At 62.4% G+C, this 27,041-nt stretch overlaps 1 protein-coding gene across 1 annotated transcript in view; it reads left to right on the top strand.

Moving 5' to 3' along the window:
• Positions 1 to 685: 685 nt before the first annotated feature.
• Positions 686 to 27,041, top strand: part of LOC137455231 (hydrocephalus-inducing protein homolog) — a 60,991-nt gene continuing 34,635 nt past the window's right edge. The window contains exons 1-19 of the mRNA XM_068165852.1: positions 686 to 805; positions 3,556 to 3,672; positions 5,121 to 5,255; positions 6,314 to 6,513; positions 7,657 to 7,781; positions 8,466 to 8,667; positions 9,999 to 10,158; positions 14,238 to 14,461; positions 14,588 to 14,655; positions 15,775 to 16,010; positions 16,623 to 16,723; positions 17,466 to 17,601; positions 18,258 to 18,422; positions 19,094 to 19,246; positions 20,585 to 20,823; positions 22,077 to 22,332; positions 22,948 to 23,091; positions 23,987 to 24,130; positions 25,119 to 25,343. Coding sequence (XP_068021953.1) covers positions 686 to 805; positions 3,556 to 3,672; positions 5,121 to 5,255; positions 6,314 to 6,513; positions 7,657 to 7,781; positions 8,466 to 8,667; positions 9,999 to 10,158; positions 14,238 to 14,461; positions 14,588 to 14,655; positions 15,775 to 16,010; positions 16,623 to 16,723; positions 17,466 to 17,601; positions 18,258 to 18,422; positions 19,094 to 19,246; positions 20,585 to 20,823; positions 22,077 to 22,332; positions 22,948 to 23,091; positions 23,987 to 24,130; positions 25,119 to 25,343 — 3,150 coding nt within the window. The remainder of the gene's footprint in view (positions 806 to 3,555; positions 3,673 to 5,120; positions 5,256 to 6,313; positions 6,514 to 7,656; positions 7,782 to 8,465; positions 8,668 to 9,998; positions 10,159 to 14,237; positions 14,462 to 14,587; positions 14,656 to 15,774; positions 16,011 to 16,622; positions 16,724 to 17,465; positions 17,602 to 18,257; positions 18,423 to 19,093; positions 19,247 to 20,584; positions 20,824 to 22,076; positions 22,333 to 22,947; positions 23,092 to 23,986; positions 24,131 to 25,118; positions 25,344 to 27,041) is intronic.

Raw genomic sequence — 27,041 nt, 5'->3', positions numbered from 1 at the left:
GGGCTGCTGGCAGTGCCTCTTGTGCCAGCTTGGCTGTGGATCACTGGTGCCCCTCAGCAGAGTGGAGCTCACTGTTGATAGCTTTTGGTTGATGAAGAGAGGTGGTGGCCATGCTGCTGAGTGGAAGAAGTTCACCTGGACCTGCTTCACTCAGGGGGACCTGTTAAGCCATGCTACTTGTAGGCTAAGGAGGCTGGAGAGCCTCTGCTGCTGTTAGGATGAAGCCTTAAGTGGCCCTGCTCTCACCCCTGCAGCATTTCTTGCTGAGCTTCTTCCTTGAGTGGTTTCCTGCTTTTCTTTCTGCTGTTGCAGCCTCTGGGGTGCCTGTAGGGAGCCTGGAGTTTGGGTGTCAGGGAGTGAAGAGCAGGGCCCTCATTCTCCATGGAGAAATGCTCCTGGGCACTGTGGTAATTGTGTGTCTGGAAGGAGTCATCTTGGCTGGCTCATTTCTGTCCCTGAAGCCAAGCAGAGCAGCCCTGAGCAGCTCTGCTGAGCAGCTCTGCTTCTTGCCCAGGGAATGGAGCTCTGTGCTCCCCGAGGCAGAAACAGCAGCAGGGCAGCCCAGGTGCTCTCCCCTGGGGAAGGATGCCCCAGCCTGGAGACACTGTGGAGCCTTTGGCTTTGCTGGCAGTGGGCTTCTGGCTTTTCAAAGGTCTGCTGCTGCTCCTTGCAGGTGAGCTGAGCCATGGCCACTGAGCAGAACCAGCGCTCCAGGAGGCCCTCCAAAATGCCTGAGGGGCTCCAGGGCACAGTGGCAGCACCTGGCCACCTGAAGCCAGCCAGAGAGGCAAAGCAGCCTGCAACTGTAAGTAGCTGCTGTGGTCAAGAAGGAGCCCTGGGGCAGGCTGCCCAGGGAGCTTCCAGACATTCCAAACCCACCCAGGTGTGATCCTGGGCAAGCTGCTCTGGCTGACCCTGTGTTTGCAAGAGGGTTGGACTGGCTGAGCCCCAGAGGTGCCTTCCAACCCCCACCCTGCTGGGATAGCCTCCATGGAGCACAGATCCAGCCCTGCAAACAGTGGAGTCAGGGCAATTCTTCCTTCCTCTCCATCCATGTCCCCTTTGCTGCCTGGAGCTGCCCTGCTGCTGAGGGTCTCTCAAGGAGATGTCTCTGTGGAGGGCTCTGTGAGGCCAGGGCAGAGAGAATGAAGGAGAACTCAGACTTGGAGGCATTCCTCTGCACCTCAGCCCTGGCACAGGGCTGCTTTTCTGCCCTCCTCTGCCTCCCCCAGCAGTGCCATCTCCACAGGGCAGGCTGGGGAGCCTGGGCCAAGGGCAGAGCTGGGGCAGCTCTGAGCACTCTTGCCCTGCTCTCTTCAGAGCTCCCTGCCTCTAGCCAGCAGCACTACAGAGGGAACAAGTGCCCAGAGAGCAGCAAGCCCCAGGCATGCCCCAGCAAATCAGGCAGCAGCTCATGGGACAGAGCCCCTTGCTTGGAGCTGCTCTCTTCTGCTCTGCCTCAGGAATGCTCTGGGGTGAAACACTGCAGCAGGTCCCTCAGGAGGCTCCCAGGACTGGCCTGGTAGCTCTGCCCACAGATTACTCCTCAGTGACACTTGGACAAGAGGAGCAGAGGGGTTGCTGTGGCTTGTGCTGGTGCTGTGTGTTTCAGCTGCCTCCCTCCTCCTTCCTGCAGGAGATGCCTGAGCTCATGGGGCAGAGCCTGGGTGGCACTCAGGAGAGGAGCCTGCCCCAGATCATCCAGAGGGGTGGCAAGGCTGAGGAGAGGAGGCTGCCCCAGCTCAAGCAGAGGCTGGGCAACATTCAGAAGATGTGGCTGCCCCCAGTCTCCACCCAGAGGGGCAGCAGCCTGGAGGGGAAGCTGCCCCCAGTCTCCACCCAGAGGGGCAGCAGCCAGGAGGGGAAGCTGCCCCCTGTTCCCAGGAGGGGCAAGCCTGAGGCCAGGACCCTGCCCCTGATTCCCCAGCCTGCAGACTCCAGTGAGGCCTCCTGTCCAAAGGTAAACTTTTCCTGCCCTCTTCCTTGCTGTTGGCTGAGGCATTTGGAGAGGAACCTGCTGGTGGCAGGCCTGCCTCCAGCTTCTCTCTAGAGCTGGCTGGCCAGGTCCTGCTGTGCTGTGCAGCTGCTGGCAGTGCTGAGTTCCTCCTGCCAGCAGAAAGCTCAGCCATTGCTCCCTGCTGAGCTGTTCAAGTCCTGAGCTGTGCTGCAGAAGCTCTGCTGCAGCTGGGGGGGGTTCCTGGAGCTGAGCCCCTGGCACTCAAGCCCCATGCAGGGGGCAGGCTGGGGCAGGACACAAGGGCAGGAGCTTGCCATTTGCCATCCTCCTGCTGCCACAGGCAGCTGCTGCTTGGGGTGGTCGCTGCCAAGGGCCTGGGGCTGGGACTCCTTCGCTGCTGGCAGCCTTGGCCTTGGAGGGCTGAAGGCCTGCAGGAGTTGCTCAGGACTGAGCACACTCAGCTGCAGTGGTGCTTTGGGGTGGAGCAGCAGGTTGGGGCCCTCCCAGGGGGCTGGCTTTGCAGCCTGCAGGCTCCTGCCAGCTGCAGAGGGGCCTCAGCCCCTGGCTGTGCCTTGTCTGGCTCAGTGGTTGCTGCAGCTGGGCCTCAAGCTGCTTTGCTGCCAGAGCTGCTGGCCAGAGCACACAGCCCCGAGGGCAGAGCAGGGAGGGAGGCTGCTGAGCAGCAATGGCCAGCAGCACACCTGTGACATACTGCTTGAGGGTTGCCCTGGCCAGCCCAGGAGGTTGGGAAGCCCTCAGCTGGGCACCCAGAGAACTGGCAGCATGCTGCAGCTGCTGGCTTCAGCCTGGCCATGGCTTGTGTGGAGCAGCAGGAGAGCTGCCTGGGGCTGTGGAGTGGCAGCAGCACAGCTGGGAGAGGGGAGGCAAAGCAGGGAGGAACTTTCTCCTAGCAGTGCCTCTGCTCTGCCAGCATTTGCTGCTTGTGTGCATTGCCAGGCTGCTGCTGCAGTGGAGTGGAACAAAAGCAGCAGCAGCAGAGCAGGACCAAAGAGCCACTGAAAGCTCCTGGCAGAAGGAGCTGCCAAGTCCAGTCCTCCTCCAGCTGCCCAGTGCTGCAGAGAAGGGAGCTGACCCTTGCCAGCACTCAGCTCTCCTTGTCCTGCCTTCCCTCCTCTGCTGCTGTTCTCTCCTTAGCAGCTCCCAGGTTTAGATTGGCAAAGCTCTTTGGGGCTGTGTGGGCCTCGGCCTCCCTGCCTCAGAGCAAAGATCATCCCCAGAGTGTTTCCCCTGGAGCCTCCTGTCCATTCCTGGCCCTCAGCTGCTCCACGAGTGCTGCCAGCACTGTCAGGGAGTGCTCTGGTGCTGTGTGACCACAGCAGCACAGGGCTGTGCCCCGTGTTTGGGAGAGGGAACCTGGAGAGACAGCCCAGGAGCTGCTTAGCCTGAGCCTGCTCAGCACAGCCCAGCTCCTCTTGAGCCACCCAGGAGCCAGGTGGGAGAGCTTCTGCTTGCCCAGGCTGAGCTGGGCAGAGGGACTCGCCAAGAGGCTGGGCTGGGCTGGAGAGCAGTGGAGGCTTCTTGCTCAGGAGTCCTGCTGCCAGCAGCTGAACCTCTGCCTGCTCTCTGTGCACCCCCAGCTGCCAGCTGCCCTGCAGCAGAGCTGCTTTGAGCCTCTCCCAGCAGAGGTGCTCTTCCAGAACTGCCTCCCCCACCAGGTCTACGAAGAGACGCTGGTGCTGCGCAACAAGGGCAGGGTAAGTGCTGGGGGGTGGGAGGAACCTGCCCACTCTGGGCATGCTGTCTCTGACACTGCCATGTGCTGCTGGGAGCTCACCCAGAGGAGCTTGCCTAGAGAGCAGCCTTGCCACTGAAAGCCCTGGCTTGCTGAGAATGTGGGGGGCTCTCCAGTTGTTCTCTCTTCTCGTGCTGGAGCTCAAGTGTGCACCGCAGCCTGAGGGCTCCTTGGTTAGTCTTGGCTTTGGGGAGGGCATCTCCACCTCTCACAGCCTGCTTAGCTGCTTCTGCAATTCACTGGCAGAGCTCAGGGGCTGTCTTCTCCACTTGATGCTGGGACAAGGCCTAGGGAGGGGCTCCAGGAGAGGTGTTTGGAAAGAGCAGTGGAACAGACTGCTGGAGCAGCAGCAAGGGGAGGCCTTGAGCTGCCACTTGGGGTCCTGCTGAGCTTCATTCAGCCCTGCTGGGGCTTTTCTGGAGCTCTGCTTTCCCTTTGGAGCACCACAGCACATCCAGAGCCATCTCCTCCTGAAGGTCTCCACCTGTGCTTGGAAAGAATTGGTGGTGCTGAGGAGATTCCCCAGAGAAGTGGAGCAGGGAAATGCTGCCAAATGCCAGCAGTTTTGTTCCTGTGGCAAGGGGAACGTTTGAGACTCTCTGGATTTCAGCTGGGGAAACATTTGCTGGAGTGGGGCAGGTGCCCAGAGCAAGCTGGTGGGAAGAGGCAGGAGGGAGGAGAGGAGCTGGGTGCAAAAGGGCTCCAGGAGAGAAGCCTGTGCACACAGGGGGTTCTCTTGCCAGGCAGCAGGCAGGGTGCTGGAGGCAGAGAGGGCTCAGCAACAGCAAAGCCTCCTGGAAGCTGCTGCTCTGCAATGGAGAGCAAGATGTGAAGGGGAGAGGAGGGCAGCTGGGAAGGCAGAAGCAGCCTGCATGAGAGCAGGGGAAGGAGCTCCTCCCCACACCTGCCTCTTGGGGGAAACAAAGGGAGAACAAAAGCTGTGGGGGAAGAGCAAGAGCAGGCCAAGTGTGTCCTGAGAGAAGAGGCTTTGCCAGGGCTGTGGCTGGAAAGAGAAGGCCCTTTGGCAAGGAAGGCTGCAAAGTGTGGTCCCTCTCAGTTACTGCTGGGGAGAACAGAGCCACTCCTGCTCTGGTGCCTGGCTTGGGAGTGTTGGCAAGAGGCCCCTGGGACATTGGTGTGCTCCACACTGACCCCAGACACTGTGCTGCTCTTTCCCCTTTCCTCATTAAAATGGGCCTCACTTTCTCCTTTCCTCTGGCTCTGCTTCACAGCAGGGCTTGGGCCTGCAGCCCATGTCCTAGAGCTCCTTTGCCCAGGCAGCAGGCACTTGGCTCCAGCCTGGTGCTCTGTGCTGGAAGTGCCTTGGGAAGGAAGGATGCAGCTGGCCATGGCCAGGTTTCTCCTCACAGTGCCACAGGTGGCAAAATCCCAGTTGTGTCTTCCCTGCAGGTTCCTCAGTGGGTGAAGGTCATCATGGAGACCTCTCCTTACTTCAAGTTGCTTGGCCCCATGGGTGTGAGGCAGAAGGTAGCACCTGGCATGGCCTCTACTTACCGCATCCTTTTCACCCCCGAGGAGCACAAGGTGAGGCTGCAGGTCTCAAGAGGTTGCTGCCTTCAGTGGAAGGGGCAGCTGCAGGGCTGGCTGCAGAGCAGGGCAGCTGGGCTGGCCTTTGAGGAGCTGTCCTGCTTTCAGGAGGCTTGCACTGCCTCTCAGACCGGGAGAAAGCCTTTCCCATGCTGGAGATGCTGCTCTCCTGGGCAGGAGGCACTTGGGTGCTGCAGGGCTCTTTCTCCTTGCTGGGGCTCCTCGGGTGACCTTCCTTGGCTTCAGGGTGAGGCTTGGGGGCAGCCTCTCAAGGTGCTGCTTTCTAGGCTGTGTCCACTGCTGCCTCCTCATGGCTTTACTGCCTGGCTGAATCCAAAAGTCTGTTCAAGAGTGACCTGTGGCTTGGAGGAAGCAAAGTGGGCCTGAGCAGAGTGTGGAGCAGCACCTTGGCAAACTGCTTTCACCTCCTGGCTGTCCTGCTGGCCACAGCAGGCAGACAACAGAAGCTGAGCTCTGGAGCCAGCATTTGTCGTGCCTGCTGCTTCTCAGAGCCATGGAATGGTGGGGGCTGGGAGGCAGCTCTGCAGCTCACCCAGCCCAACCCCCCTGCTGGAGCAGGGACACCCACAGCAGCTTGCCCAGGATGGCAATGTCCAGGAGGGTTAGGAAGCTCTCCAGAGGAGGAGACTCCACAACAGAGGCACAGCCTCATTAGCAGGGGGGTGGACTGGATGGTCTCCAGAGGAGCCTTCCAAGCCCCACTGGTCTGTGGCTCTGGGCAGCTCTCTGGGCAGCTTGGCCCAGTGCTCCAGCACCCTCCCAGCCATGCTGTGGGTGCTGGGCACACAGAGCTCCTTGTTTCTGTAGCTGCTCCAAGCCATGCCCGTGTTCCCCTGCAAAATGGGGGCAGGGGGTGCTCCCACAAGGCTCAGCACAGAGCATGGGGTGCTTCTAGAAGCATGGAATTGCTTTGGTTTGGTTGGCAGAGTTCTTGAAGATGCCACAGCTGGCAGGCAGCCAGAGCCCAGCAGCTTCCCTTCTGCCCCGGGGCCGGCACTGCCTGCAGCCTGCTGAGGCTCTTCCTTTCCCTGCAGGACTACTGCCACCAGCTGCTGTGTGTCACCCAGAGGGAGGAGTTCCCTGTGCCCATCCGGGCTGTAGGTGCCCAGGCTGTGCTGGACTTCCCCCAGCAGCTGCACTTCTCCCTCTGCCCGGTCAGGCACAGCACCCAGAGGACTCTGCTGCTGCGCAACCTGGGCCAGCGGGAGGCTCACTACAGCCTCAGCACTCAGAGGTGAGGAGCTCAGCATCCTGCTCTGCTCTGCAGGCCAGGCTTGGCCCGGCCCTGGCTGCTTCCTAGGCTGGCATCTCCTGGGCCAGGAGCTGCCTTGCCCTTTGCAGCTCTGCAGGCCAGGTTTCTGGCTGGCAGGAAGCCAGGGGGAAGCTCTGAGTGCCAGCAGCTCTTCCAGCCCTGTGCTCTCCAGCAGCCCTGCTCTGGTGGCATTGCCAGCAGCTGGGCTCTGCAGCCTCACTGCAGGGAGCTGGGTGCAGTGTGGTGTGGGGGGGACCTGATGTCATTTTCTCCTCTAGGCCCTTCTGAGGGCTGAATCTCCTCAGCACTGAGCCAGGAGCTCTCTTTCTGATCCCGGGGGGTTGCTTTTCCTTCTGCTGTCTGCAGTGAAGGGAGCTAACTCCACTGGGTGTCTGGTCCCCAGTGTGCTCCCCAAGGCTCAGTGCTGGGGCCAGTTCTCCTGAACATTCTGTCAATGCCCTGGGTGAGGACATTGAGGCTGCCTCAGTCAGTTTGCAGACAGGCCCAAGCTGGGCAGCAGTGCTGAGCTGCTTGTTAACCTACAGAGGCACCTGGCCAGGCTGGCTCAAAGGCCAAGCCAATGGCATGAGGTTCATCAAGGCCAAGTGGCAGGTCCAGTAGCTGGGTCACAGCAACCCCCTGCCACACTCCAGTCTGGGGGAAGAGTGGCTGGAAAGATGCCCAGCAAAGACCTGGGGTGCTGCTCAACAGAGGCTGAAGCTGAGCCAGCCTGTGCCCAGGTGGCTGAGCAGGCCAACAGCATCCTGGCCTGGGTCAGCCGTGGTGTGGCCAACAGGAGCAGGGCAGTGTACCCCTGCACTGCTGGAGCCAGGCAGGCCTTGGGCTCTGCTCCCAAGGAACAAGTGATAGGCCACGAGGAAATGACCTCAGCTGTGCCAGGGCAGGTTTGGGCTGGGCCATGAGGAACCATTTCTGCCCCTTGGGGGTTGTCAAGGCCTGGCCCAGGCTGCCCAGGGCAGTGGTGGAGTCCCCATCCCTGGGGGGGTTGGTGCGGTGCTGAGGGCCAGGGTTTGGTGGTGCCCTAGCAATGGGAGCATGGTTGGACTGGAGCTGAAAGGTCTCTTGCAGGCTCCCTGCAGCAGCCCTGCTGTCTCTCTCTTGCAGCCCATTCTCTGCTGAGCCCTGTGTGGGAGCTCTGGGGGTCGGGGACGCCGTGCAGGTGGCTGTGGAGTTCCTGCCGCTGCGGAGCGGGGAGCACCGCGGGGTCCTGAGCCTGCACTGTGACTCAGGTCAGTGCTGGGCACTGCCTGCCTGCACTCTGTGTCCTTGGCTGCCCCCTGCAGAGGCTGAGCTTTGGTTCCCAGCCAGTGCTGGGCCTGAGGGGTGACAGGAGGAGGGCAGGGCTCAGCCAGACTCTGTGGTGCCCAGGGCCTCTGGCACTCCTCTGTCCCCTGCTCTGCTTCTCCCTGAGCTGGCCTCAGAGCCTTTTGCTGCACTGTCCTCTCCCCATCTCCATCCCACACCTCACAGCTTCAGGACTAAAAGGCTCTTGGGCTTGGGCAGGAAGTGCTCCCTGCCTCCTTGGAGAGCTGTCAGATTTATCCTGGGGCAGGAGAAGCCCAGCTCAGGCCCCAGGAGAAGTGTCAGCCTCCCCAGGCCCTTGAGGAGTAAGTGGGGAGCCAAGGTGTGACCTCCAAATGCTGCCCACAGCCTTGGCTCAGCAGAGCTGATGCTGAAGCAGAGCCTTGCTCACAGATGCCCTGGGGGTGTGTTTCCTCTGCCTGCAGCAGAGCTTTGCTTTGTGCCTGTTGCTGCCCTTGGCTCCTGGGCAGCCTGATGTGCTCCCTGGGTGCTGCTGTGGTGCTGCAGCCCTGCAGCGAGCACTGGAGCTGTCTGGGGCTGGTAGAAAGGATCCAAATGCTCCTGTAGCTTGCAAGTGAGATGAGCAGAGCCTCCCCTCTGCTTTCTTCCAGGAGAAGACATTCACAGCAGCCTCAGTGGCACAGCTGTGGATGTGAACATCAGGCTGGACAGGAGCTCCTTGGCCATGCAGAAGACCTACCTGTCGCTGAGCACCCGCAGCACCCTGCTCATCCACAATGGCAGTGATGTGAGAGCTCACTTCCAGTGGAAGGCTGCTGCTAGTCAGGAGGAGGAGGAGCAGCAGCAGCAGAGGTGGGTTGGAAAGCTGCACTGCAGGCAGATCCCTCTCCAAGGGTGACACTCAAGGCTGGCCTCCAGGGCTCTGGGTGCTTTGCAGTGGTGGAGGCCAGGAAAGCCCCCACAGCACCAAGGCCTGGACCCCTGGGCTTTGGGGTACTGGAGCTCAGCACTTCCCTTCCCAGCTGCATCCACACTCCAGCTGAGGATGGTGTCTTGGGGAGGAACTGCAGGGCCTGGATTTCCCCAGAGAGCAAATTGCCTTTGTGGGGGCACAAAGCACTGAGGTGCAGAGATCTCTGGGCTCCAGAGGGTCCACGAGGCTGAGGCAAGGCTCAGTGCTGGGCTGCACTGAGTAGCAGCACTGAGCACAGCTGCAGGCAGCACAACTCTGCTGCTACTCACTGCAGCTTCTCCTGCTGCAGCTGGCACAAGCTGGCAGGCTCCTTTCCCAGCCCTGTGCAGGGCAGAGTGCTTCAGGGGCCCGGAAGGTTGAGGCCATCCTGCTGCAGGCCATGAACTGCCTCCTGCTGTCCCAGTTTCCAGCACCAGGAGCTATTTCCAGCCTTCCTTAGAGGCTGAGCAGAGTTGGGAGGTGGAGGGCTCTGCAGGGAGGGTGGAGCAAGGCAGCCCTTGGAAGCCCCCTTGGCTTCCAGCACCTGTGTCTTTGTGGTGGTGGGAGATGGGGCAGGCTTCCAAAGGCTGGCTGTGGGGAAGCTGGGAAATTGCCACATCAGGCAGCAGAGGAACACCTGGAGCCCAGGGGCTGAGCTGGGAAGCACACTGCAAAGCCTGGGGGAGCTGGGGGAGCCTTGGGTGTCCTTCCAGCCCCGGGGGCATGGAGGGAGCTGCAGTTAGTCTGAAGCCACAGCTGGGGAGGAAAGTGCCTTCAGCTGGAGTGCTCTTCAGGGGCTTCTGAGCAAGGCAGCTTCAGTGGGGCTGGGCCAGCCCCGGGTTCCCCCTGCTCTCTGGTTTGCCTTGCCCAGCGTGTGGCTGCTGTGCAAGCTCAGGCTGTGCCAGAGCAGCCCTGGGCAGCTCTAGGGGAGGAAAAGCCACTGGAGGCTGCTGCTGCTGGAGCCTCCATCAGCTGTGGCAGTGGCTGTGAGGCAGGAAGGCTCTGGGGGGGCTGCTGGCTTGCACAGAGCTCTTCAGAGCTTGCAAGCATGGAGTGCAAGTGGGCAGGGAAGAGGCAGGGGTGCTGGGCTGGGGCTGGGAGCCGGGGGCTCGGGGGCAGCCCCTTGCTGTGCCGCTGCTGTGCCTCCCCGAGGCCTTCTGGCAGAGCCTCTGCAGGGCTGCTGCCGCTGCCCTTGCCTGATGGGCTGCTGGGCTTTGGCTCTGGGCTGCAGGCTGCAGGGGCAGTTCAAGCCACATCCCCCCGAGGAGCCCAGGAAGCAGCCTGCTCTCCAAGGACGCCGTTCCCGGCTCTCCCACATCTGCCAGCAGCAGAGGGCGAAGGCGCAAGCAGAGGCCCTGCTGCGCTCCCAGATCTTCAGCATCGAGCCGCTGGTAAGCCCCAGCCCAGAGCCCCCATTCCTCCTCCTGCCTGGGGGAGGTCCCTTGGCAGAGCCTGCCCCCGGCTGGCTGTGCCCAGAGAGAAGAGCTCAGGGCTGGAGCCCCGGGGGCGCAGCGCGGTGCCCAAAGCCTTTGGGAGCTGCAGGCTCCCGGCAGAGGGCGAGAGCCTGCTGGCAGCTGAGCTCTGCTGCCAGGGCTCCAACAGAAGGGCACTGCCTCAGCGTCCTGCCAGCCTTCAGAGGGCTCTGCAGGCTCAGCTGCAAGGCCAGCCCCTCCCTGGGGGCTCTGGGGCTTCCCAGAGGCTGTCACAGCACTGCCAGGTCCCAACCCAGCTGAAGAAGGGAAGGAGAGGAGGCAAAGTTCAGCTGAGTCGTGGCAGGAGCAATCCCCTCCTGGAACCTGGGATGGCACCGGCTGGGAACCTCCCTCCCAGGGTCACCTCTGAGCCTGGGCCCAAGGCTGGCAGCTTGCAAGGGGCTTTGGGAGCTGAGGTGCCCCTGGGGCCAGAGAGCAGTTTGCTGCTCTGTCTCTGGCAGCCAAAGCCCAAGAGCCTTGCCCCAAGCCCAGCCCTGCTGGCAGCCTTTGTGTGCTCTGAGGTGGAGAATGCTGCTGCCTGAGCAGGGCAAGATCCCTTCTCCTCTGGCAGGAAACCCTGCAGCCATCCCAACCTCTTCCTTCCTTTCTTTCTTCCCAAAGAGCTGAAATGAGTTTGCTGGGAAGGAAGGGCTCAGCTGCTCTTGCTGGTTCCTCCTGGAGCCCAGGGAAGGCTGAGAGCCAGCAGCAGCAGCACCACTGCACTGTCCCAGCACAGCAGCTGGCAGCAGCAGGATGGGAGCAGGAGGTTGTGGCAGAGCAGTAGGGCTGCTGGAGAGAGTGGGAGCTGAGCAGCACTGGGAGCATCCTGTGGTGTGTCAGAGCTGCTTTGGGAGTGTGTGCCAGGGCTCCTGCTTGGTGGCAGCTGCACTGCCTCTCCACAACCAGCTGAACCTGCTCTTGAGCTGGTGAGGGGCAGGCAGGTGAGGGGCAGGAGTCTGGCTGCCCCCAGTGCAGGCTCCTGGTGCTCCAGGTAAGGATGGAGGGACACCAAGTGTAGCCTGGCCTCAAGCCCTGGGAGTGGAAATCTTTCCTCACTGGCTCTGGGGCTGTTCCACACTGGGCTGTGGGGCTGGCTAGAAGTGGGCTGCTCCATGGCTCTCTGCCCTTCTGCCTTGTCCAGCCTTCTCAGGCTCTTGCTTTCCCAGGCTTCCCTCCCTTCTGGAGCAGGCTCCCATGCAGAGCTGTGCCTGTGTCTGCCTCTCCTCCCCCAGCCCAGCACATGTGGTGTTTGCTCCTCGCTCTGCCTTGCTGCTCTGAAGGGAGGCTGCAGGGCTGTGGCTGCAAAGCTGAGCTGGAAGCTTTGGAGATCAATGGTTTGCTGCCATCTTCTCTTCCAGGAGGGAGAGGTGTGGCCAAACTCCTCAGCTGAGATCCAGGTGACCTTCAGGCCCCAGGCAGCCAGAGTCTATGAAGCAAGGCTCTACTGTGCCATCTCAGGTACAGCTTCTTCCTGCTGCTCTCTGCCCCAGGCTGCAGGCCAGGCCCCAGCAACCTTCCAGCCCCCTGGCTCCTGCTCTAGCTGCTAGGAAGGGTCAGTGGCCAACAGGACCCGTGCCTGCTGTCCCTGTGGCTCCCAGCTGCTCTCCTGGCCAAGGCCAGGGCTCAGGACACTGCCTCTGGATCCCAGATCCCACGGGAGGCAGGGAAGGGCTCAGGTTTCCTGCCGTGGGTTTGCCCTGCTGGGAGGAGGCTGTGAAGGCTGAGGAGCTACAGACCTCAGCAGCTTCAGTGGCCCCTAAGCCCCTCCAGCCCCTTTCCCTCCCAGAGGAGTCCTCCTTGCCTGCAGGCATCCTGGGGCTCCTGAGGTGGTAGGAGCTGAGTTCCAGAGTGCTCCCAGCCCCTGGATCTCCTCCCCCTGAGTGCGGGGTGCCCTCCCGAGGAGCATCTCTGGCCAGCAGCTGCTTCTCCCTGCCTGGGCATTGTCCCCTGGCAGCTCTGAGGCTGTGCTTCCCCTGGGTGGCATTGCTCAGGGCTGGCTCTGCTCAGCAGGAGAAGGCTCTCCCTGGCAAGCTGAGCCCCAGCAGCCTGCTGGCTGAGCTCTGTGCTGCTGCTGTCTCCCTGCAGTGTGCTCAGGCTGTGGGTGGCAGCAGCCATCCCTGCCCCCAGCTCTGCCCTTCCAGAGGTGGTGGCTTTGCTGTGCTAGCCCAGGGCAGGGAGTGCTTGCAGCCAGGTCCAGGCTTCCTTGTCCTTCCTCTCCACCTCTGCAGGGTGCTGCTCAGGCTGTGTCTCAAGGGTGGGAGCTTGCTGCAGGCTTCCTCCAGGGAGCCTGATGCTTTGCCTCAGCTCCAGAGCCCGTGGAGGTCCAGCAGCCCAGCTCCCATTCCTGGAGGGTGCTGAAAGCACCAACCCTGCTCTGCTGCTTTGTTGCTCTCCTTCCTGCCCCAAGCCAACAGACACCCATGCCAGGGATCAGCTTTTGACTTGCCCAGCAATTGGGCCTGCTTGCCTTGGCCAGTGCCACCTCCAGTGCCAGCCCAGGGCTTGTGTTCCCCAAATGGCTTCCTGCCCCAGCTGCACTTGTCAGAGCTGGGCAAGGGAAGGCTTGCTTGCAAACCTTGCCAGTGCTGAGCTGCTGCCTCTGGGCCTTCTGCTCTGCTGAGGGAGATGTCCCTCCCTGGCAGCAGGGCTGGATCTCCAGGAGAGGTTTGGCATTGCAGAGCAGTAGGAGAGCTGCTTGCACACAGCCCTTGAGCTGCTCTGGGGCTCTGGGAGGCAGAGCTGGGCAAATGCTCTGTGTTGGGAGAGAGGAGCCTGCTCCTGCCAGGCCCTGCTGGCCCTTCCTCTCCTGGGGCTGTGCAAGAGGAGCATTGCAAAGCAGCTGCTCCCCTGTGCTCTCAGGCTGGAGTCTGTCCCAGAGGCAAGGTGCCTGAAAGAGGAGCCCCAGGAGGTTTCAGTGGGGAGTCAGTTCCTGTTGCTCCTTGATTCCTCCAAGCCCCTTGGCTGCCCTCCTCATGCCCCTAGAATGTTTGACCCTGAGGGTGCTGAGAGCCTGGCCCAAAGTGCCCGGGGAGGGGGCAGGTTTCCCCTGCCTGGAACCACTGCAGCTCAGGTTGTTTGGGGCTCAGAGCCACCTGCTCTGCTTGCAGCTGCTCCTGCTGAGGGCAGGGGGCTTGGGCTGGCTGCCCTTGGAAGGTCCCTGCCCCCCTCAAGGAGTCATCCAATGGAACTCTCTCCCCAGGCCGGGAGGCCAGGCTGCCTCTGCACATCCAAGGGGAAGGCCGAGGGCCCTGGCTCTGCTTCAGCCTGGAGCAGCTGGACCTTGGGCAGGTGTTGCTTGGCTCCACCAACAGCTATGTGGTGAGCAGCAGGGGCTGGCAGGGCTTGGGGGGAAGTCCCACTGTGGGCACAGGCTGGGAGAGTTGGGGCTCTTCAGCCTGGAGAAGAGAAGGCTCCAGGGAGACCTCAGAGCAGCTGCCAGTAGCTGGGGAGGGACTTTGGAGAAGGGCTGGGAGTGCCAGGGTGAGAGGGAATGGGGTGAAGCTGGAGGAGGGCAGCCTGGCCCTGGAGAGAAGGAAGAAATTCTTTGCAGTGTGTGGGGGGAGGCACTGGCACAGGTTGCCCAGGGAGGTCATGGGTGCCCCCTCCCTGGAGGTGTTCAAGGCCAGGCTGGATGAGGCCTTGAGCAGCCTGGGCTGGTGGGAGGTGTCCCTGCCCATGGCAGGGGGCTGGAACTGGATGAGCTTGAAGGTTCCTTCCAGCCCAACCCCTTCTAGGATTCATTCTCTGCAGTTCTGGCTGCTTTGCATGAAACCCCCACAGGCAGAACTGTCCTTTGGTTTCTGCCAAGCAGCAGCAGGCAGCAGCTTCTGCCTCTTCCAGCTGGGAGGTGTTTGACCAGGACACACATCAGCCTCCTGGGAGGGAGAGAGGGAAGGGAGGGAGGGAGGGGAAGGAGGGAGAGAGGGGAGGGAGGGAGGGAGGATGGGAGAGAGGGAGGGAGGAAGGCTCCTCAGGTGTTCCCATTGGATGTCTTGCAGGTGACTCTGCACAACAAAGGAGCCATCGATGCTTCCTTCAGCTTGGTCCCTCCAAGTACAGCTCTGGGCTCCTGCTTCAGCTTCTCCCCCTGTCAGGGCCTGGTTTTGCCAGGTGGGTCCCAGGTTGTCCAGGTCTGCTTCTGTCCCAGCAGCCTGGGGCACTTCAGAGAAGAGTTCAGCTTCTGTGTGGAAGGATCCCCTGAGCCTGTGACCCTGAGTGTCAGGTGAGAGGCTGCTTGAAGCCCCCTGTGCTGTGAGAGCAGCTTTGCTGCATGCCAGCAGCAGTGCAAGCTGCAGGCTCTGCAGTGCTCTGCAGCCAAGCCAAGGCCTCCTCTGCTGTGTCCCCACAGGGGCTGTGTCTCTGCACCTTCTCTGCACTTCGATGTCCCTTGCCTGCGCTTCGGGGACGTCTCCTATGGTGAGTGTGGCCTGGCCTTGGAGCACAGCCTGAGGGCTCTGCAGCCCCAGAGTGCAGCCTCAGAGCCTCCAGCACCTGTGGCCCTCCAGAGCAGCCTTCAGGATGTTAAAGCAGGGCTGCAGGTTGCTCAGGCAGTGTTTTGCCATCATGAGATCCAAGAGGCCCCAGGGACCAGCAGCCGGTGTCTTGTGGTGTCCCTCATCAGCCCCAGGCTGCCAGTCCTTGGCAGCAGGATGGCTGTGACAGTCCCAGGAGGGCCCAGGGGGTGGGATTGCAGGAGAAGGGAGTTGAAGCTGTGGACTAGCCTGTGCCTGCTGTGGCTCAATGTTGTTGTCAGGCCTGGACACCATTTCCACCCCCACCCCCCCACGCTGTAGTGTCAGATGTTCATTGGTGCTGGGAGGGCCACTGGGTTTCCCCTGCCAGGCAATGTGGCCAAGGAATAGCTCTGCCTCAGGCCCTGGTGTGCTCAGAGCCCTGGGCTCCTTCTCCTTGCCCAGCAGAAGCCCAGCTCTGCTGCCTGAGATGCAGATTCTGGTGCTGCAGTTCAGTCTGACAGAAGGCTTTGTCCTGAGGGGGTCTCAGGTGTGCATGGGAAGCCAGTTCTGGGCTGCTTGAAGAGCCAGGAGCAGCCTGGCCAGGATCCCTCTCTGTTTTCCTCCTGCTGCTGGACTTGTGAGAGGGCTGCTGGCCTTTGCTGAGCTGCATCCTCCCCTCCCTCCATCCCTGCTCTGCCTCTTGGTTTCCTTGTGAAGAGCCAAAGCCAGAGGAATGCCAGCAGGCAGAACCAGGGGATCCAAGAGGAGAAGTGTCCTCATTAGCTGCTGGCATGGCTGAGGCCTTGGCAGCTGAAGGCTTCCCCCATGCCCTGCTGGCCACACTCTCCTGAATGCAGCCCAGGAGAGCCTTGGCCTTCCTGGCCAGGAGGGCAGCTGGCTGCCTGATGGGGAATGAGTTGTCCCCCAGCAGTGCCAGCACAGAGCTGCTTGGCTTCCCCAGCAGCTGTAGCTCCGAGTGAGGAGAGCCCAAGCCCCAGTGCAGTCTGAGCATGCCAGGCTCTGGGCAGCAGGAGGCAGAGGAGCTGTGTGCAGAGGTGCAGAGCTGTGTCCTCTCCCCTAGGCTTCCCTCACAGCCTGTCCTGTCGCCTCACCAACGCCTCCCCGCTGCCCCTGGCCTTCGCCCTCCGCCTGCCCGGGGATGGCACAGCAGAGCCCAGCGTGCCCAGCGCTGCCCAGCTGCTGGACAACTCTCTCCCCTCCTGGAGGAGGGCAGCCACGGGGCTCCTCAGGCCCTGTGAGTTCACCATCAGCCCTTGCAGAGGCACCATCTGTGCCAAGAGCTTCGTGGACATCCAGGTAGGGAGCGGTGGGGCCAGAGGGGCTTCGGCAGCTGGGGCTGAGGCTTCCCTGCTCTGGGAGAGGGCTTCAGTGCTGCTGCCTGGGAGGGTGAGGCCAGGCAGAGCCCTGCAGCAGGGCTGGCCTCTGGCACCTTCCTGAAGGAGCAGCCTTTGGATTCTGCAGGCAGAAGCTGCAGCTCCTGCCCCACACTTGGATTCCCTGCAGTCATCTCAGTGGCACTGCAAAAGCTCTGGCAGCTGAGCAGCTTCTGCTGGGCCAAGCTTCTGCAGCAGCTTCCCACTGCACAGCTGGAGTGCTTCTGCTGGAGTCAGCAGCTCTGCCCTGCACTTCTGCTGCTCAGTGAAGAGCAGAGCCTGGGCCCTTAGCTGCCAGGCAGTGCTGAGCACAAGATGGCTCTGCTGGTGCCTGCATTCCTCTCACACAGGGCCTGGCAGCTGCCAAGGACATTTCTCCAAGCAGCTCTTGCCAGCAGCCTTGTGGTGCTGCCAGAGCCTGTGCTCTGCACATGGAGCAGCAGACCTAGGGCAAAGCCCTCCCTTTGCTTCCCAGGGCATGGCAATGGCAGGAGAGCAGCTGTGGGAAGTGTTTGGTGCTGTGCTCTCCCCCCAGGTCACCCTGTGCTCCAACACCCTGGGCACCTACAAGCTGGCACTGGTGGTGGATGTGGATGGTGTGGGCCAGGAGCTGCTGTCACTGCCCCTCACAGCCAGGTACCAGCACTTTCCTTGCAGCCCTTTGGCTCTCCTGGTGCATCCAGCCCCTGCCATGGGGTCTGCTGGCTCCAGCTGCACAGGAGAAGGCTGGCTCCAGGAGCTGCTTCTGGGCAGCCAGAGATGGGAAGAGCAGGCTTTGACAGCAGCCACCTTGAGGAGCATCTGCCCAGAATGGACAGGCCTGGCCCTGAGCCCTTGCCTAAAGGGCACAGCAATCCTGTGAATGATTGGCACTGCCCCTCCCCTGGCACAGCCTGGAGCCATTTCTCTTGTCCTCTCCCTTCTTCCTTGGGAGTAGAGCCCAAGCCCCAGCTGGCTCCAGCCTCCTTTCAGGGACTTGTGGAGAGCCAGGAGGGCTCTGCTCTGCCTCCTCCTCTCTAGGCCAAACCCCCCCAGCTCCCTCAGCTGCTCCTCCCCAGCCCTGTCCTCCAGCCCCTTCCCCAGCTCTGTTGCCCTTCTCTGGCCCCACTGCAGCCCCTCAGTGCCCTTCTTGGGGTGAGGAGCCCAAAGCTGCTGCCAGGATGTGAGGTGTGGCCTCAGCAGTGCTGAGCCCAGGGGGCCAATCCCTGCCCCGCTCCTGCTGGCCACAGCACCGCAGGTCCAGGCCAGGCTGCTGGGGGCATTTTGCAGCCTCTCTGCCCCAGGCAGCTGTGTTCTGCTCCCTGCCAGGCCGTCTCAGGAGTCAGGAAGCCTCTCCTCTGCCAGTGTCTCCATTGCCTTTGGCCCTCTCTCTGCCCAGGTGTGTGGTTCCTGCTCTGCGAGTGCCCAAGCCCGTGGTGACCTTCGGCCGCTGCTACCTGCAGCTCCCTGCCCAGCAGCTGCTGACCCTGGTGAACGACAGCGACCTGCCAGGCTGCTATGCACTGCTGCCTCAGGTTGGCATCACCCCCACCTCCTGCCCCCAGGGCTCAGCCAGGCTGTGCTGGGGAGAAAAGGCCTTTGGGAGAGAGAGACCTTGGTGCTTTCCAGTGCGCTGAGAACAGGACCCAACCCGAATGGGACCTTAGGGAGCAGGGCAATGAGAACCCTCCTGCAGAGCAACCTTGGGCAGCCCTTTGGGAAGCACTTTGTGCTCTGGGCTCTGGGCTGCTGTCATGCAGGAGAGCTCAGAGGGTGGGAAAAAGCTGCTCTGCCAGCCCAAACGTGGCTGCTGGTGAGTACAGCAGCTTTGGGAGCCCCTGAGGATGCTGAGACTGTCCAAGGCTCCCTGCTTGTTTTGTGCCTTCCTGCCAGGCCGGGCTGTGGGGGGCTCTGAGCTGCCTGGGGCCCTGCCAGGCCGGGCTGTGGGGGGCTCTGAGCTGCCTGGGGCCCTGCCAGGCCGGGCTGTGGGGGGCTGTGAGCCGCCTGGGGCCCTGCCAGGCCGGGCTGTGGGGGGCTCTGAGCTGCCTGGGGCCCTGCCAGGCCGGGCTGTGGGGGGCTCTGAGCTGCCTGCTCTAGGTGCAGATGTCCCTGCTCAGTGCAGGGGCTTGGAGTGGAGGAGCTTGAAAGGTCCCTTGCAGGCCATGCCATGCTGTGCTCCTCCCCCTTCCAGGAGCAGCAGGAGGAGGCTGCTGTGCTGTACTCCAGCCCTGTGCCCTGTGGCATCATTCAGCCTCACAGCTCCGTGGAGATGCCCCTGACCCTGGTGGCCCAGGCGCTAGGGAGCCAGGACACTCCTGCCTCTGTGGCTGTCTTTGGCTGTGCAGGACACCCCCTGGTGAGTCTGCTCTGTGCCCCAGGGCTTGCTGGGGCCTGAAGGGTAGAGGGCTGCTGGCAGGGCAGAGGGAACTTGTGCCAGAGGGATCCCTGGCAGCGGGTGGCGGCGAGAGGAGAGGCAGGGTGGTGCCCTCTGGGCTGGTGAGCAGAGTGTGCCACAGCAGGGCACTGGGGACAGGGCAGATGGGCTCATGAGCCAGCAGCCTCCCTGGCTCTCCTCCTCTGCTGTGAGGAGAGCAGCAGCAGCTGCTGCTCCCGTGGGGCTCCTGGGGAGGAGCACCCAGGGACAGCCCAGAGTGCTGCTGAGGCAAAGGCTGCCTTGGGAATGAGCTGAGAAGGCTCTGCAGCAAAGGGATGGCTTGGGGCAAGCCTGAGCAGCAGCAGGGCTGGAAGCAGGCACGGGGCACAGGCAGGAGAGCTGCTGCTGGCACAGCAGGCTGGGCAGGCTGGTTTCTTTCCCCCTGACAACAGCAGCTTGTGGCTTTCAGCTGGGCTCCCTCCAGAGCCCACCCTTGCTGCAGGCCTCCTGGGTCAGGCTTCCAACACTGCCAACTGCCAGCAGGCAGAGCTCTCTCCTGTCCAGGAGCAGCCTCAGAGCTGTCTGATCCTTGCCAGCCTTCCCTAGAGTGTGGTTTTTTTCTCTCTCTCCCCCCTCCCTGCTTGCTGGAGCAGGAAATCCACCTGGTGAGCATTGGGCAGGGCCCAGTTGTCTCTGTGCAGCCCCAAGAGATCAACTTTGGCAGCATCCCAGTTCTGCAGGACGTCTCCCGCAGTCTGCAGCTCTGCAATCAGAGCCCCATCCCTGCAGCCTTCCAGGCAGAGGTGGTGAGTATCTGGAGAGGCTTCCAAGGGACATGGCTGCTCTGTGGCCACCTGGGGCTTGGTTTGCATCTGCAGCTTTCCCAGCTGGCTGCCTGAGAGAGCAAGCAAGATGTTCCATCCCCAGGTGGCCAGAGGAGCCTGGCTCTGGGGGCAGGTTCAGCTGGGGCAGCCCTCAGGAGAACAGAGCTTGAGGAGATCTTGGAGCAGCAGTGAGCCTGGAGCCTGTTTCCAAGCTCTCCCTTTCCTTTGTGGAAGCTCCCTGGCTGTGGGAGTCATGGTTTTGGAGCTCTGGGATCACAGAATGCCTTGGGTTGGAAAAGACCTTTCAGATCCTCCAGGCCAAGCCTGAACCCAGCACTGCCAGCTCAGCACTGAACCGTGGCCCTCAGCACCACAGCTCCAAGGCCTTGAAATGCCTCCAGGGATGGGGACTCCACCCCTGCCTTGGGCAGCCTGGGCCAGGCCTTGAGAGCCCTCCAGAGGAAGAAATTGTTCCTCATGCCCAACCTAAAGCTCCTCTGATGCAACTTGAGGCCATTTCCTCTTGTCCTATTGCCTGGGAGGCGATGCTGAACCCCCCCTGGCTCCAGCCTCCTCTCAGGGAGGTGCAGGGAGCCAGAAGGTCTCCCCTCAGCCTCCTTCTCTCCAGGCTGAACAAGCCTGGGTCTCAGCTTTGAACTGAGGATGGGGTTTTGAGCAAGCTGCTCGACTTGGAGATGTCCCTGCCCAGGGCAGGGGCTTGGAACTAGAAGATCCTGCAGGTGCCTTCCACCCCAAACCATTCTGTGATTCTCTGATCTTCTCCCTGGGACTGGCTGGAGAAAAGTCAACTTCTTGCAGCCCCTCAGTACTTCAAGAGGCCTCTGAGCAAAAGGCCTCCAAGGAGACTGGAGGAGGAACCAACCTTCTCTTGAGGCCGGGTGTCCTTTGGGCTGGGGAAGTTTAGACTCGAGGTGAGGAGAAAGCTTCACTGAGAGAGTCATTGCTCATGGGAATGTGCTGCCCAGGGAGGTGGTGGAGTCCCCATGCCTGGAGGTGTTCAGGAGGGGATTGGAGGTGGCACTTGGTGCCATGCTCTAGTCATGAGGTCTGTGGTGACAGGTTGGACTGGATGATCTCTGAGGTCTCTTCCAGCCTTGGTGATACTGTGCCATGGGGGGCACTGAGGAGAGTCTGTGAGAGGAGGGGGGCACAGGGGGGTGTAAGCTCCTGCAGAGGTGCTGTTTGCAGCCCCCCTGGCTCAGCTGCAGGCAGGTGAAGCCTTTCTGCTCTGTTCCCCTCAGCTCCTCGCCCCAAGGGCCCCGGTTTCCAGCCTCAGCTGGGCTCTGCCTTGTCTTGCAGGCTGGCAGAGGCTGCTGCTGGAGGGTCGAGCCCAGCCGAGGAGTGATCCCCGCCGAGGGCCAGGTGTCTGTGTCTGTCACAGCCCATCTGGACGACACAGGGCAGTTCCAGGCCGAGGTGCAGCTGCTGGTGGAGCACAGCCGTGGCTACGGCATCCCCGTGCGGGCCCTCGGCGTCGGCAGCACCATCGTCCTGGACAGGCCCTTGGCTCCGCAGCTCAGCCTGGGCACTCGCTTCAGGTAGGTGTCCCTCAGCTCCTGCTGCTGCCAGGGGCTCAGCCAGGGCAGCTCTCTGCAGTGCCCAAGGGATGCTGCCCTGCCCACAGCAGCTGAGAGGATGTGCTGGGGAGGGTTGGGAGCCTTCCTCAGGGGCAGGACCGTGAAGAATGCTGTTGATGACTTGGCTCAGCCAAAAGGCCCCCAGAGAAGGCCAGCACAACTTTGGTACAGCTTGTCCAGGCTCCTGGGCCCGGCTGGGAAGGATCCCCATCCCAGGCACCTTCAGCAGCAGCTGAACGATTTGGGCAGAGGAAGGGAAAAGACAACTCTAAACCTGAGCTCCCCTCCAGAGCCAGAGCCCAGGAGCTGCAGTTTCTGCTTCGGTCACAAGATGGACTGCCTTGAGCTGCTGCCTGCAGCAAAGGCAGAGCAAAGGGGGGGCAGGGGGGAACCCCAAACTCCGGAGGCTTTGCCTGAGCTCCAGAGGCAGCTTCCTCACACAGCAATGTTCAGGTGGGGAACTTCTGCTCAGGGCAAGAGGCTGTGCCGGGAGCTGCAGGCAGGCAATGTCCTGAGCCCAAGCCGCGCTCTGGGTGCAATGGCAGAGGCAAAGCGAAAGCAGGAGCTAAGCTTCCCCCTTGTCCGCAGCGAGAGGGAAAGTGGAGCCGCTGGGCAGCGGCGGAGGGGAGGCTCCAGCAGCACTCCCCCAGCCGGCCGGCAGCCGGGCAGAAGCAAGGGGGGAAAGGGAAGGGTTTCCCACCCCCCCTCTCTGGAACTGCCGCTGGAAACAAAGCGGAGCAGCGGCAGAGCAGCGAGCTGAGACGGAGCCGAGGAGCTCCTGAGCAGCAGCAGCAGCAGCAGCAGCACAGCGGGGAGCGGCCAGGGCCCTGCCCAGCAGCTCTGCTGCTGCCTTGGTGCCGCCGGCGAGGCCGGAGCCAGCTCCGTGCGGAGCCTCTGTCCTCTCCCTGCCGCTGCCGCTCCGGGCCTGCGGCAAGGAGGAAGGGCTCTGGGGCAGCCGGGGCTGGGCTCGGCTGTGCCCCGTCGGGACAGCTCTGCAGGAAGCTCTTCCTGGCTGGCTGCAAACAGAGCAGCTGCTGGGAGGGGAGAAGCTCAGGGCCAGGCAAGGGCTGGCTCCTGCTGAAGCTTTGAGCCGGCTCAGCCTTTCCGAGGGGGTTGCACTGCCAGCTGTGTGGTCAGACGGCAGCGGCACCAGCTGGGGGAGCGCTGGGCAGCAGCAGCTCTGCTCACCTTGTCCATCTCTGCTCCTCTTGCAGCCTGGCTCCCTGCTGCTACAGCTTCCAGGTCACCAACCGAGGCCGCCGCTCCCAGCGCCTCTACTGGACCCTAGGAGGCTGCTCCCTGCCTGCCCAGCGCGGACAGCTCCCTGCCCTCAGCAGCACCGAGGCCAGAGCTCCCCCCCAGAGCCTCGCAGCTGCCTGCCCTGTGTTTCAGCTCCGGCCCAAGGTTATGGAGCTGAGGCCAGGCCAGACGATGGAGGTGATGCTGGAAGCCTTCTCCAGCACTCCCCAGGTGAGCTCCCTCCCGAGGGCTGAGCCTTCCCCATCAGATCACCTCCCCTGGGGCTTGTCCTGCAGTCACAGCATCAACCAGCCTGGCAGAGACCCCCAGGATCACCCAGTCCAACCTATCACCCAGCCCTGTCCAATCCACCAGAGCCTGGCACTGAGTGCCTCCTCCAGGCTTTCCCTGGAGACCTCCAGGGGCGGTGACTCCACCACCTCCCCGGGCAGCACATTCCAGAGGCCAATTCTCTCTCTGGGAAGAACTTCTTCCTACCAGCCAGCCTGACCCTCCCCTGGCACAGCTTGAGGCTAGCTCCAGTTCCATTCCAGCAGCTCCTCCAGCTTTCTGCAGCGCTGTGCACAGCCAGGGCAGAATCCTTTGGGGCAGGGCTTGTCCCAGGCAGCACAGACCTGCCCAGAGCTTTGTGTGGCTGTTGGCTGCAGCAGGATGGCCTCTGGAGCTCAGCAGAACTGGGCTGCAGCAGAGGCTGTGGAGGGCAGGGGCAAAGAGGGAGCAGTGAGTGTGACTTGAGGGCAGTGGCAGGGCCGTGGCTGGCAGCTGCAGGCTGTCTCCTGGCCCCCTGCTGGCAGCCCCCCTGTGCCCTGTGGCTTCTCCCTGCAGGCGGTGAGGGAGCAGCTGCTGTGCCAGGCCGCGGTGGGCGGCGAGGCCAGGAGGAGACAGATCCTGCAGGTGGAGCTCAGCTGCCAGTTCGTTGCTCCTGCCCTGCAGATGTCCTCCACAGCAATCTCTTTCCACGTGGAGAAGGTGAGCCTCTGGCTGGCATCCTGGCACTGAAGCCCTGGCTGCTGGCTGGAAGCTGTGGGCTGCCTGTGCTGGGCTTGCAAGCAGGAGGGGAAAGAGCTGCTCCCAGTCCCCAGGGCTTTGGCTGATGACTGCAGCAGGACCAAGCTTTGGCCATTAGCACTGAGGTCCTTCCTGGCTCCCCTGGGGCTGGGAACAGCCTCAGCAGCTCGACTCTGCCCTCCTTGGTGTAGCACCACTGAGAAGAGTCTGGCCCCACCCCCTGGTCCCTTTGGCTCCTGCTGAGCATTGCTCAGCTGCCCTCTGGGGCTGCTCTTCTCCAGGCTCAGCAGCCCCAGGCCTCTCAGCCTTTGCTCCTCAGGCAGATGCCCCTCAGCATCTTGTCACTGTAGCAGGGGCAGCAGGTGCCTGGAGGGTGCTGGCTGGCTGTGCCTGGTCAAAGCCAACCTTAGGCTGCTGCAGGCCCTCCCCTGCCTCCTGCCCAGCAGCCCTGCTTTGAGGAGGCTCCTGGAGCTGGAAAGGTTGCAAGGGGTGCAAGCTAGGTGACTGGAACTCCTCTTGTGCTGCTGTCCCCAAGAGAGGACACAGCACTGGAGTCAGATGCTCTGGGCTCACACTCTGGGCTTGATCTTTTGGCAGCAGCTGCCTCCTCTCGGGGTCCCCTTCCCTGCCTGGCCCATGAGGCTGTGCCCCTGGCCCCTGGGCAGTGCTGTGGTTTGCAGCCAGCAGCAGCTGTGCTGTGCTTAGAGAAAGCCCTTCCAGAAGGGCAGAAACAAACCCAAAGAGTCCAGAGGAGCTGTGCTGAGCTGTGGGGGCTGAAGGCTTGGAAAGGCATCAGAAGGGGAAGGAGGTGCCTGGGCACTTGAGGTTGCTTGATGCTTCTCTCCTGTGGCTGCAGCAAGCAGGGGATGTCCTAACTCCCCTGGCCCAGCCTCTGTCTCTGAAGAACATCTGCCCCCTGCCACTCAGCATGGTCCTGGCCTTAGGGCAGCCCTTCTCCATCTGCGACGTGGAGCAGCAGCCCCTGCCTGCAGATGCTCAGGTGAGCAGCCCTGGGCCTTGCTGCTGCTGGAGTGGGAAGAGGGAGGGCTGTGCTGCTGTGCTGCTCTTGGGAGGGCCTCCAGGAGAGACTTGGCTTCTGTGGAGTCAGCAGAGGGCTGGCCTGAGCTAAATCAGGTTGGAAATGAGCTGCTGGAGGGAAGAAGATAGCCTCTGAATGGGGAAGAGAGCCATGGGATGCTTTGGGTGGGAAGAGACCTTTCAGCTCAAGAAGGCCAACTGGGAACTCCTCACTGCCAGCTCACCACTAAAGCATGGCCCTCAGATCCCCAGGACTCTGCCCTGGGATGGGGACTCCACCACTGCCCTGGGCAGCCTGGGCCAGGCCTTGACAGCCTTTGAGGAAGAACTTGTTCCTCATGGCCAAAGTGAAGCTCCCCTGGTGCGACTTGAGGCCCTTTCCTCTTGCCCTGTGGCTTGCTTGGCTCCTTGCTGCAGCTTCCTCTCAGAGTCCTGGCTCTAAGAGATGCAGGGAAGGGCTCCAGCCCCTTCTGGGCAAGCCAGCAAGTCAAGCTGCCTCCTGGAAGCCATCCCAGCAGCCAGCCTCAGCTCTCTGTCTGCTCCTCAGGAGCAGCTTGCTCCCTTCAAGGGCAGCCCTGCCTCTGAGAGGGCTGAGGATGCTCCTCCAGCCCCTGCCTGCCCCCTGTGTCAGTGGCAGGGGCTGGGCACAGGCTCTGCCAGACAGGTGGTGATGTGGGCATGGGCACCACTCCTGTGCCCTGCCGGTGCCAGCCCTGCCAGGGCCAGGCTGCAGTGCTGGGAGGAGCAGGGCAAACAGCCTTGGTGCCAGGGTGCTGCTCTGGGGGGGCTTTGGTGCCTCTGCTGCAGCCTGAGGGGGGCTGGGCCAGCAGTGGGGTGGGGCTGGCACAGGCAGGGCCTGCTGGAGCCACACTTGGGCACTGCCATGGTTCATGCCCTGAGCCCTGGGGACGGCATCCCACGGCTGCTGGATGCTCTTCCTCTCCTTGCAGCCCATGAAGCTGGAGGCAGGGCAGGAGCTTCAGCTCTGCATCAGCTTTAACCCTGCTCATGAAGAGGGTTTGCACTCCTGGCAAGTGGAGCAGGCTCTGAGGATCCAGTTCCTGGAGCACCCTCACCAGGAGCAGGTCCTGCTGCGGGGAGAAGTCTGCTGCCCCAACCTGCACTTCCAGAGCATGGCTGTGGACTTTGGCTGCATCCTCAATGGCACTGGAGCTGTGCAGAGCCTGGAGATGAGCAACTGCAGCCAGCTGCCTGTCTCCTACTGCTGGCAGCTGCTGCCAGACAGCCAGGGCAGCCAGCTGAGGTATGGCCACCTCTGCCCTCTCCTTGCAGCTCTTCTCCTTCCTGCTGTCCTGCTTGTGCTTTGCAGAGACCAAGGTGCTTTCCCTGGGCTCTGACCAATTGCTTTCCCCTTGCCCTGGTGGGAACAGGAACAAGCCCTCCAGCTGAGCTCAGGCTGGCTGCTCAGGGCACAGGAGTCCTGCAGCACTGTGATGCTGGGCAGCAGACACTGTTCTGCAAGGCAGCCTCTGAGACACTGGCAGCACTTCTCCTGGAGCCCATGCCCCCCAGTCCTGCTTTGTCTCTGGAGCTCCAAAGCCCTGCTTGGGCCCTGGGACAAGCAGATACAAACTGGGAGCTCTCTGCCTGCCCTGCCAGCCCCACCTCTTCTCATTCCAGTCCTAAGAACCGACACAGGAACTGCCCCCAGGACGCTGTCCAGTGCTGGCTCCCCAGCTCGGGAGAGCCAGGGACCTCCTGGAGAGAGTCCCAGGGAGGCTGCAAAGCTGCTGAGGGGCCTGGAGCAGCTCTGGGAGGAGCACAGGCTGAGAGCCCTGGGGCTGTTGAGCCTGGAGAAGAGCAGCCCCAGAGGGCAGCTGAGCAATGCTCAGCAGGAGCTGAAGGATGGGGACAGGAGGCTGGGGCCAGTGCCCGGTGCCCAGTGCCAGGGCACGGAGCCTGCTGCCCCCTGGGGCTTCCATCTGAGCAGGAGGAGAAACTTTGGCTGTGTGGGGGCTGGATTGGCTGCTCAGAGGTGAAGCCTGCCTGGCACCCAGCCCCTGCTCCAAGAGCCTCCACCTTCAGGCAAGCAGAGGCCACTCCTCTGTCCCCCCAAGCACAGCTGCTCTGCTGCTGCCAAACCACAGGCATCCTCTTGCCCCCTGCCCTTGAGCTCTTGCCCAGCACTCAGAAGATCCCTTCTGGGCTTGCTCTTCTGCAGGCTGCACAGCCCCAGGGCCCTCAGCCCCTGCTCTCACCTTGTCTCTTTAGAGACAAAGCCTCAGCTCCTGGGGCTGCTGCAGGGACAGGACAGAGGCTGAGGGCTCCATCGCTTCCTGGCTGCAACCTGGCTGGTAGCTTCTTTTCCTTCCACCTTCCCCTGACCTGGAGTGGTGCCAGGGATGGGGCATCTCCCCCCTCCTCAGGCACCCTGGGCCAGTGTCTCCCTCTCCTCAGCATCCCAAATGTCTGCCTTGTGTCTGCTCTGAATCTCTGAGTTCAAGCCTCCCCCCACCCTGGGCCTGGCACACCAAGCCCTGCTCCCAAGGCTGTCCCCAGCTTCCTTGTAGGGCACTGGGAGTGCTGCAAGGCCACCAGAAGGTCTCTGCTGGGCTCTGCCCCTTTGCTTCTCAGTCTCCCTTTTTGCACAGTGTGTGTCTGGTTGCCCTTCCTGGTGCCCTTCCTGGCCCCCAGCCCTGGCCTCTGCCCTGTCTGCCAGCAGCCAGGTGCCTGCACTGCCCCTGTGCCAAGCTGGGCAGCCCAGAGCCTGGCCCTGCTCCATCCTGGGCTGGAGCTGCTGGGCCAGAGCCAGTGCTGAGCTCAGAGCAGCAGTGGCCAGCCAGGAGCTGCTGGGGCAGTCTCCCCTGCCTGCCCCTGCAGTCCCTGCTCACAGGGAGCTTCTGTTCCAGGTG

The sequence above is a fragment of the Melanerpes formicivorus genome, unplaced genomic scaffold (genome assembly GCF_026170545.1).
Source record: "Melanerpes formicivorus ecotype bairdi unplaced genomic scaffold, bMelFor1.0.p_v2 SCAF_93, whole genome shotgun sequence".
Taxonomy (NCBI): domain Eukaryota; kingdom Metazoa; phylum Chordata; class Aves; order Piciformes; family Picidae; genus Melanerpes; species Melanerpes formicivorus.
Note: the sequence above shows the minus strand (reverse complement) of the source record. Positions and strands in the feature narration are given on the sequence as shown.